Genomic DNA, 10,414 nt, shown 5'->3' on the forward strand with positions numbered 1-10,414 from the left:
GGGTTTTCCGAGCCAAAGCTGCAAGTGGCCTACTTCACTTCTGCCCACACTCCATGGCCAAAGCAGCTAGTTGCAAGAGAAACTGGGAAACGTAGTCCTGCTGTGAAAATGATATATTTGGTGTACATGAAAGCGCCTGGCACACGAGAGGTACCCAGCATGTTCGTGCAGAATGCATTCATTCATTCTGCAGATGTCACTGAGCCCCCTCAGTGGACTGGACAGTGAAAACACCAGTCCTGCTCTCACTGGGCTTTGATCCAAGGGGGAGTCAAACAAAATACAAGTCCACAAACAAACTAATATGATCTTCCGTGTTCAAAACCCACTGTTAAGGAAATGACCAGAGGGATGGTTGGGGGAGACACCCACTTGGCATAAGGAGGAGGGGAAGTAGGGACAATTCCTCTAAGACCTCAAGAATGAGAAGGAGCTGAGCAGAGTTGGAGGAGGAGTATTTCAGGCATGGAGAACAGAGAGTGCAAAGGCCCAGAGGCAGGTTAGAGTTTGGAGACTGTGAGAAAATGTCAGGTCATTGTGGCTAGAGGAGGGTGAGTGATGGGAAGAGTGATACGGGCGATGGGGAGAGTGACAAGGGTGACAGGGAGAGTGCCAAGGGCGATGGGGAGAGTGACACGGGCGACGGGGAGAGTGACATGGGCAATGGGGACAGACAGGAATGGCTAGATCACGTAGGCCTTGTGGGCCATGGTGAGGAGGATGGATTTCATTCTGGATAAGATTGGGAAAGCTTTGGAGGCTTTTAAGTGGGGGAAGCTATATAGTTTGATTGACATCTTAAGTGATCACTTGGGCTGCTCTGGAGAAAATCCATGGCAGCCAGGCCAGAGTAGACACAGGAAACCGGGGTGGAGGTCACGGTGGTGATGGAGGGGGGCCATGGCGTTGGCCTGGACCATGGTGGCCCTTGGAGACGGGGGAAATAGGTGCCTTCTAGATGTATTTGGGAGACAGAATTTGCTGATGGGTTAAAGGAAGAAGGGAAGCAAGGATGAATCTGAGGTTTCTGGGTTGGATAAGTGTGGAGATGATGGGAAGGTTCAAGAGAGGGAAGAGACGTGGTGGGAAACTCAAGAATTCGGCCATGGATGTTTTCAACCTAGAGGCACATGAGATGCCCAAGTGAAGATGTCAAGTGAGGACTTGATACTAAGAGTCCAGAGCTCAAAGCTGTAGTTTTTGGGCGGGCGAGAGGATATCAGAGACTTCAGTGTGAAGATGGCATTGAAAGCCATGAGGTTGGGACTTCCCTGGTGGTGCAGTGGTTAAGAATCCACCTGTCAATGCAGGCGACACGGGTTCGAGCCCTGGTCCGGGAAGATCCCACATGCCGCGGAGCAACTAGGCCCGTGAGCCACAACTACTGAGCCTGCGCTCTAGAGCCCGCGTGCCACAACTACTGAAACCCATACGCCTAGAGCTCGTGCTCCGCAACAAAAGAAGCCACTGCAATGAGAAGCCCGTGCACTGCAACTAGAGAGAGCCCGCGCACAGCAACGAAGACCCAACGCAGCCAAAATTTAATTAATTAATTAAAAAAAAAAAGAAAACCATGCGGTCACAAGGAGAGAGAGGAGAGGAGAGGTCCCAGGATGGAGCCCTGAGGAACTCCACAATTTTGGGGTCACGTGGAGGAGACGCTAACAAGGGCGGAAGAGAAGTAAAGTAGGAGGGAAACCAGGAGCATGGGTAGTCATGGAAACCAAGAGACGAGTGTCTCAAGGAGGAGAGAGAGGTGGACAACTGGCTTCAGAAATGCCAAACAGCCAAGGAAAAGGAGGATAGATTCAGCAGCACAGAAGCTGAAAGTGACCTGGCTGAGAACATTTCATGGAGGGGTGGAGACAGGAGTAGGTGTGAGCAGAAACTTCCGGTTAAAGACAGTGGATCGAATACACACATCTAATTTCTCTGTGTCCTGAAACCCCACGAAAAAGAAGTGAGTGGGGTTTTTTTTCTTTTCCTTTATGGTTTATTACAAGATATTGAATATATTGATAGTTCCCTGTGCTGTACAGCAGGACCTTGTTGTTGTTGTTTTTTTGGTTTTGTTTTTTACTGGTGTTTTTTGGCCACACCGTTCCCTGACCAGGGATCTAACCCGCACCCCCTGCAGTGGAAGCACAGAATTTTTTTTTTTTTAAGATGTTGTGGGTAGGAGTTAATTAATGAATTAATTAATTTTTGCTGTGTTGCGTCTTCGTTTCTGTGCGAGGGCTTTCTCTAGTTGTGGCAAGCGGGGGCCACTCTTCATCACGGTGCGCGGGGCTCTGTTGTTGTGGAGCACAGGCTCCAGACGCGCAGGCTCAGTAGTTGTGGCTCACAGACCTAGTTGCTCTGCGGCATGTGGGATCTTCCCAGACCAGGGCTCGAACCCGTGTCCCCTGCATTAGCAGGCGGATTCTCAACCACTGCGCCACCAGGGAAGCCCAAAGCACAGAATCTTAACCACTGGACCCGCAGGGACGTTCCAGGACTTTGTTGTTTGTCTCTTTTATATATAGTAGTTTGTATCGGTTAATCCCAAACTCCAAATTTATCCCTCCCCCACGTTCCCCTTTGGTAACCATAAGTTTGTTTTCTATGTCTGTCTGTTTCTGTTTTGCAAAAGTTCATTTGTACCGTATTTTAGATGCCACATATAAGTGATATCATCTGATATTTGTCTTTGTCTGGCTTACTTCACTTAGTGTGATCATCTCTAGGTTCATCCATGTAGCTGCAAATGGCATTATTTCATCCTTTTTATGGCTGAGTAATATTCCATTGTGTGTGTGTGTGTGTGTGTGTGTGTGTGTGTGTATAAATATAAAATTGTATATATACATTGTATTATATATATATCACATCTTTTTTATTATTATTTTTATTGAGGTAGAGTTGATTTACAATGCTGTGCCAGTCCCTGCTGTACAGCAAGGTGACTCAGTTTTACACATACATACATTCTTCTTTTAATACTGTTTTCCATTATGGTTTATCCCAGGAGGTTGGATATAGTTCCCTTTGCTATACAGTAGGACCTTGTTGTTTATCCATTCTAAATGTAATAGTTTTGTAGATAGGTTCATTTGTGCCTTATTTTAGATTCCACATATAAGTGATATCATATGGTATTTGTCTTTCTCTTTCTGACTTACTTCACTTAGTACGATAATCTGTAGTTGCATCCATGTTGCTGCAAATGGCATTATTTGTTCTTTTTTATGGCTGAGTAGTATTCCACTGTATCTATGTACCACATCTTTATCCATTCATCTGTTGATGGACATTTAGGTTGTTTCTCTGTTTTGGCTATTGTGACTAGTGCTGCTATGAACATAGGGGTGCATATATACCACATCTTCTTTATTCATTCATCTGTCAGTGGACATTTAGGTAGCTTCCATGTCTTGGCTATTGTAAATAGTGCTACAGTAAACATTAGGGTGCATGTATCTTTTCGAATTCGAGTTTTCTCTGGATATATGCCCAGGAGTGAGATTGCAGCGTCATATGGTAACTCTTTTAGTTTTTTAAGGAACCTCCATACTGTTCTCCATAGTGGCTGCACCAATTTACATTCCCACCAACAGTGTAGGAGGGTTCCCTTTTCTCCACATGTGAGTGGGTTTTTAAGGTATATTTATTGCTCTTTTGTTGCTGTCATAACAAACTACCACAAACTTCGTTGTTTAAAACCAAATTTATCATCTTACTCACTATATGTCAAAAGTCCAACACAGGTCTCCCTGGGCTAAAATCAAGATGTTGACAGGGCTGCTCTTGGAAGCTCTTTCTGGAAGAACTTTCTGGACGCTCTAGGGGAGAATCCATTCCCTTGTCTTTTCCAAGGTGCCGTTTTCCAGTTGGCCCCCTCCCTCCGGCAAGGGAGCGTCTCTCTGGCCCTGCTTCTCTCATCACGTCTTTCTTGGACCACAGCTGGGAAAGGTTCTCTGCTTTTAATGCTGCATGCGATTAGCTTGGGCTCATCTGAGCAATCCAAGATCATCTCCCCATCTCAGGGTCCTTAACCTTAATCACACCTGCAAAGTCCCTTTCTGCCACGTAAGGTAACATGCTCCCAGGTTCTGGAGATTAGGACACAGACATGTTGTGGGATTAGGTGGTCCATTATTCTGCCTGCCACAGCATGAATCAGCAAGAACTAATACATTGAAAAAGGAGACAATAGCAACACAGTTTTGGAATCTGGAAAGCAGAAGAACGTAGTAAATGATGTAGCAGTCTGATGACATTGCACCTCAAGTGAACCCTAAATTGTGGGTGAGAAAGCCAAGGGGCACCACGGTTCCCCCACAAAACCCCAAAAGGCCCTGGTGTTAATGGACTAAGTACCGCCTGGAAGTGAGCGTAAAGCCGGGGCCAAACACAGGAGGATTGGTCTAAGAAGGGCTTTAATTCTCAGATTTCTTCCTCTGCTCAGCACCACTGGGCAGCTGCCTCTCCCCCACCCTGACAAAGACCGAAGGCTTATTGTCCAGAGAGGATAAAACACAAGAGTCTCTGAACCAGAGGACAGGGCACCGTGAGGATGAGGGGAGAGTTCTATACCCTACTGGCGGGATTATTTGAATATTGCATCCTGAATGTGGGGAGCTCTGCCCCGCCCCCATCACCTGGGGTCTCCTTCCCCATCTCAGCTCCCAGAATAGTGAAGTCCAGCCTAAACTCTCCAGGCAGGACACTGCAGATTTATTCCCTTCAATCTCTGAATATATTAACGATTGGTATTTTTTTCTTGCTCTTCTCTTGTTTCCTGTTTTAGTTTTCTTCTCTCCGTGCAGTTTCTGTTTCCTCCAGATTTTTTTTTCTGTTCAGATTAGTTCTGTCTACTACTGAGTCCGTGTGGGTTTAGTTGCCCTGCATCATGTGGGATCTTAGTTCCCCGACCAAGGATCGAACCCGTGTCCCCTGCATTGGAAGGCAGATTCTTTTTTTTTTTTTTTTGCGGTACACGGGCCTCTCACTGCCGCGGCCCCTCCCGCCGCGGAGCACAGGCTCCAGACGCACAGGCCCAGCGGCCACAGCCCACGGGCCCAGCCGCTCCGTGGCATGCGGAACCCTCCCGGACGGGGGCACGAACCCGCGTCCCCTGCATCAGCAGGCGGACCCCCAACCACTGTGTCACCAGGGAAGCCCTGGAAGGCAGATTCTTAACCACTGGACCACCAGTGTCAGACTCTCCAAGAAAAGGATACCTAAAAAGGTTGGCATCAGGGATTTCCCAATGAAACAACCCAATGCGAATTCTCTATATTGACCCCCTGAGTCAGCCAAGCCCCCTACCCATAGCATAGAGCTACTCAGCAGCTTGCTTGCATAAGTTGTATTTTTATATTCTTTAATCAAGGCATAATTACTGTGAAATGCAAAGGTCTTAAGTGGCCAGCTTAATGAGTTTTGACAAATGTATACACCTGTGTAACCCACACCTCAAGCAAAATATTACCATGTGAGGTAACATTCAGGCTTTCATCATGCCCCAGTCAATACCCAACACACACAGAGGCAACTACTATTCTATCAGCTCTTTAACTCTCTTAAATATGAGCAGATAACCAGGGACCATCAACATTTGCGAAAAACCTCTAATATGAGAGTCAGAGCAAAAACAAACAGAAAAACAGAATTTAGAGGAAACAGAATATGCAGGGAAAAGAAAACTTAAAAGCAAAACTATAATAACTATATTCAGAGATTTAGGAAAATATATTGCAACTATGAAACAAAAACTAGATGCTATTTTGAAAGGGAAAAAACCTCTGAGGATGAACAAAACAAAACAAAAAAGTTCTTAAAAATTAAGAATATCATAGCAGTGGGAGTTTGGAGTTAGCAGATGCAAACTAGTATACATAGAATGGATAAAAAACAGGTCCTACTATATAACACAGGGAACTATGTTCAATATCCTGTGATAAACCATAATGGAAAAGAATATGAAAATGTGTGTGTGTGTGTGTGTGTGTGTGTGTGTATGCTGAATCACTTTGCTATACAGCAGAAATTAACACAACATTGTAAATCAACTATACTTCAATTAAAAAAAGAATATCATAGCAGAAATGGAAAATTTATTTAATAAAGTTAGGGGTCAGCAAACTACAGCCTTCATGCCAAATCCAGCCTGTCACCTGCTTTAAAAAAAAAAAAAAATTTTTTTTTATTTATTTATTTTTGGCTGTGTCAGGTCTTAGTTGCAGCCCGCGGGATGTTTTGTTGCAGCGTATGGGCTCTTTGCTTCATTGCAGCCTGTGCACTTCTCTCTAGTTGTGGTGCACGGGCTCCAGAGCACGCAAGCTCAGTAGTTGCGGCCCGTGGGCTTAGCTGCCCCTCAGCATATGGGATCTTAGTTCCCCGACCAAGGATCGAACCCATGTCCCCTGCATTGGAAGGCAGATTCTTAACCACTGGACCACCAGGAAAGTCTCCTGTCACCTGTTTTTTAAATAAAGTTTTATTTGAACACAGCTACACCATTTGTTTATGTACTGCCTATGGCTGCTTTCACATTGGTGGAGTCAAGTAGTTGTTACAGAGACCCTAAGGCCCATAAAGCCTCAAATATTTACCATTGAGCCCTTTATAGGAAAAGTTTCCTGACCCCCGGAGTTAAAGGATAAAGTTGAGGAAATTTTCCAAAAAGTAAAGCAGAAAGGTAATGATACGTATCTGTTTGGATCCTCCAGTAAACAGATGGTGAGCTGAGTTAGCAGTGTAAGAAGTCCTGGGGGGCTAATGCCTGTGAAAAATAAAGGAGGAGGAATCAGGATTGGGCAGGAAGAGTCTTCAGACTGTGACGTAGATCTGACATCTGTGAAATGAAGGAGGAAAGGAAATAAATCTGGGAAGAGAGAGCCTGACTTTGGTGTAGATCAAAGTCTTGACCAACCCAGTGGGGGCTGCAGAGCAAAGACTGTCCATTGGAGGAGCCCCACACTGGGCAGAAAGGGCCAGGTCCTGGTGTCCCCGCTGTGCTCAGTCATTGGCTGGGCTGCCCAAGAAGACCTTGGTCTTGACTCAAAGGCTGTGGTAGGTCTCAAAGGCACTGTAGTTGGAGGCTGTCAACCAACTGCACTCTTCACAGCTGAGTAACAAGTTCTTTCTTGAAGGGAGAACCCAGTGGGGCACCTGCATGGCTGCCACACATGGAAAATAGGAAAGAAAGAGTAAGAAAGAGGACTAGTGCAAGAATCTGACACCTTAACAAAGGAGTTCCAGAAAGAGAAGAGAGGAAACAGAGAAGAGGAAATAAGTCGATGAAATATTTCTCAGAATGGAAGGACCTGAGTTTTCAGATCAGAAGGGCTCACTGAGGACTTCCCTGGTGGTGCAGTGGTTAAGAATCCGCCTGCCAATGCAGGGGACACGGGTTCGAGCCCTGGTCTGGGAAGATCCCACATGCGGCAGAGCAAAAAAAACCCATGTGTCACAACTACTGAGCCTGTACTCTAGAGCCTGCGAGCCACAACTACTGAAGCCCATGCACCTAGAGCCTGTGCTCCGCAACAAGAGAAGCCACCACAATGAGAAACCCGCGCACCACGACGAAGAGTAGCCCCCGCTTGCTGCAACTAGAGAAAGCCCGCGTGCAGCAACAAAGACCCAACGCAGCCAAAAATAAATAAATAAATAAACAAATTTATAAAAAAAAAAGAGGGCCCACTGAGTGTCCAAAAAATGGATAAAGTTCGACCCACACCACAGCCAGTCACTATTAAATTTCAGAACGCAGAGACAAGAAGAACATTCTACCATATTCTACTAAGGATCAAGAATCATAATGGCATCAGATTTCTCAACAGCAATCCTGGAAACCAGAAGACAAGGAAGGTATTTTCAAAAGCATAAAAGAATTATATCCGGTCTAGAATTTGATACTTAGCCAAACCATTAATAAAGTACAAAAAAGATCTTTTTAGATTTACTAAGGCTCAAAAATTTACCTCCCACGCACCCTTTCTTAAGAAAGCTACTGGAGGATGTGTTCCTAAAACAAGGAAGTAAACCAAGAAATAGTAAACCTGGGATGCAGGAAACAAGGGAGCCAACACAAGAGAGAGTTGAAGGGCATCTGCCAGATGTTGGTGAAGGGAGATCCCAGGGCAGCTTCTCTGAGGAGCAGGCCTGGAGGGCAGGCAGTTCACATTGGAAAAGTCAGAAGGTTCTAGAAAAGGTTTCTTCAAGGAGATGAAACTGATAGGATGCCCAGTATACTTAAACTTTTGAAAGATTTACACAACAAAGAGAGAGTGTGGGTTGAATTAGACATAAACAGATAGAAAAACAGGCCCTACCCCCCCCCAAAAAAGCTATTAAATCCAAGAAAAACAACTTTTGTGCAGAAAAGGGAAATTAAAAATTTTAAACTTCTGCTCTAACACACGGTTAAGAGAATGAGAAGATAAGCCATAGAATGGGAGAAAAACATTTGCAAAAGACATCTGATCTGATATAGAAATGTTTAACTGATAAAAGACTGTTATCCAAAGTATACAAAGAACTGGTGAAACTCAACAATAAGAAAATGAACAACCCAATTAAAGAATGGGCAAAAGATCTGAACGGCCACTTCACCAAAGATGATCTGCAGATGGCAAATAAGCATATAGAAGATGCTCCACATCATATGTCATCCGGAAACAGCAAACTAAAACAACAGTGAGGGGCTTCCCTGGTGGCGCAGTGGTTGAGAGTCCGCCTGCCGATGCAGGGGACACGGGTTCGTGCCCCGGTCAAGGAAGATCCCACATGCCGCGGAGCGGCTGGGCCCGTGAGCCATGGCCGCTGAGCCTGCGCGTCCGGAGCCTGTGCTCCGCGACGGGAGAGGCCACAGCGGTGAGAGGCCCGCGTACCACAAAAACAAACAAACAAACAAAAAAAAGAATCCGCCTGCCAGTCTTCGGCTTGCGAGCGAAAGGCCGACATCATGGATCAGGTAATGCAGTTCGTTGAGCCAAGTCGGCAGTTTGTGAAGGCCTCGATTCGGCTGGTTAAAAGATGCACCAAGGGCTTCCCTGGTGGTGCAGTGGTTGAGAGTCCGCCTGCCGATGCAGGGGACACGGGTTCGTGCCCCGGTCCGGGAGGATCCCACATGCCGCGGAGCGGCTAGGCCCGTGAGCCATGACCTCTGAGCCTGCGCGTCCAGAGCCTGTGCTCCGCAACGGGAGAGGCCACAGCAGTGAGAGGCCCGCGTACCGCAAAAAAGAAAAGAAAAAAAAAAAAAAAAAAAGATGCACCAAACCTGATAGAAAAGAATCCCAGAAGATCACCATGGCAACGGCAATAGGATTTGCTATAATGGGATTCATTGGCTTTTTTGTGAAATTGATCCATATTCCTATTAATAACATCATTGTTGGTGGCTGAGTACCTTTTTAGAAAAGTGTTTTTCCATCTTGGGGATTGGTGAACAAATGAGGATTTGAGACGCTCATGGAGTGAAAATTTCCCTATATGTTTTGTGTTTTTCTTTCATTTTTTTTCTTCCAAGATGTTTTCTATTTGTAAATTAAAATAATTTAAAAAAAAATCCGCCTGCCAATGCAGGGACATGGGTTCGATCCCTGTGCCGGGAAGATCCCACATGCCATGAAGCAACTAAGCCCGTGCGCCACAACTACTGAGCCCGCGCGCCTAGAGCCCGTGCTCCACAACAAGAGAAGCCACCGCAATGAGAAGCCCGCGCATTGCAACGCAGAGTAGTCCCTGCTGGCTGCAACTAGAGAAAGCCCGCACACAGCAGCGAAGACCCAACACAGCCAAACATAAATAAATAAAATAAATAAATTTATTAACAACAACAAGAAAGGAAATGGATGGAGATGTGTGGTGGAGGAGACACCAGAGCCCGCAAGCTGGGGGGACAATCCTGGAGAAAGGAGGAGGGGGAAGGGAGGGGGGGGATGTCCTGAAGAATCCAGGGCCCAAGGGAGGGGTTGGCCTCAGAAGGAGAAGGGCCACCCCCCACTGAAGCCTTTGGAAGAAGTGAGGAGCTCGGAGCTCGGTGGGTTTGTGCTTTGATGGTGGGAGCCAATGCAACTGCATCTGGTCCATCTGTTTTCTCAATGAAGTGGCAGCCACGGTTTGAGGAGCGAGGAGAAGGTGGGAAGACCTTGCCATTCAGAGTGGGGTGCATGGACCAGCAGCAACAGCACCCCCTGGGGGCTGGTTAGATGTGCAGAATCTCAGGCCTCACCAAGATCCCTAGGAGATGCACAAGCAAATTAAAGTTTGAGAATCACTGCTCAGAGAGAGTGGGGAAAAGCAACTGACAGGCATACTTGGGTTGTAGGGCGGCAGCAGCGAGTGCCCCTTTGAGACCATGCAGGGAAACTCCCAGCCAGGTGTGGGACCCTCTGACCAGTGCTAGCTCGTGCAGTTGCAGGCA

The 10,414-nt window shown here is 46.3% G+C and overlaps 1 protein-coding gene across 1 annotated transcript; it reads left to right on the forward strand.

Annotated features, from left to right (window-relative positions):
• Positions 1-8,953: 8,953 nt before the first annotated feature.
• Positions 8,954-9,412, forward strand: LOC132438816 (protein transport protein Sec61 subunit gamma-like). The gene is made up of 2 exons (XM_060033088.1): positions 8,954-9,018; positions 9,252-9,412. The coding sequence occupies exons 1-2, from the start codon at positions 8,954-8,956 to the stop codon at positions 9,391-9,393; spliced, it is 207 nt and encodes a 68-aa protein (XP_059889071.1). The 3' UTR covers positions 9,394-9,412.
• The last annotated feature ends 1,002 nt before the right edge of the window (positions 9,413-10,414 follow it).

This window comes from Delphinus delphis, chromosome 15 (assembly GCF_949987515.2).
Source record: "Delphinus delphis chromosome 15, mDelDel1.2, whole genome shotgun sequence".
Taxonomy (NCBI): Eukaryota; Metazoa; Chordata; class Mammalia; order Artiodactyla; family Delphinidae; genus Delphinus; species Delphinus delphis.

What these genes read in the sequence shown, in the direction of transcription:
- LOC132438816 (XM_060033088.1), top strand. Translation starts at nt 8,954, where the DNA reads ATGGATCAGGTAATGCAGTTCGTTGAGCCAAGTCGGCAGTTTGTGAAG. An exon ending in AAGGCCTCGATTCGGCTGGT is followed by an intron (nt 9,019 to 9,251) that starts TAAAAGATGCAC and finishes AAAAAAAAAAAA; the next exon opens with AAAAAGATGCACCAAACCTG.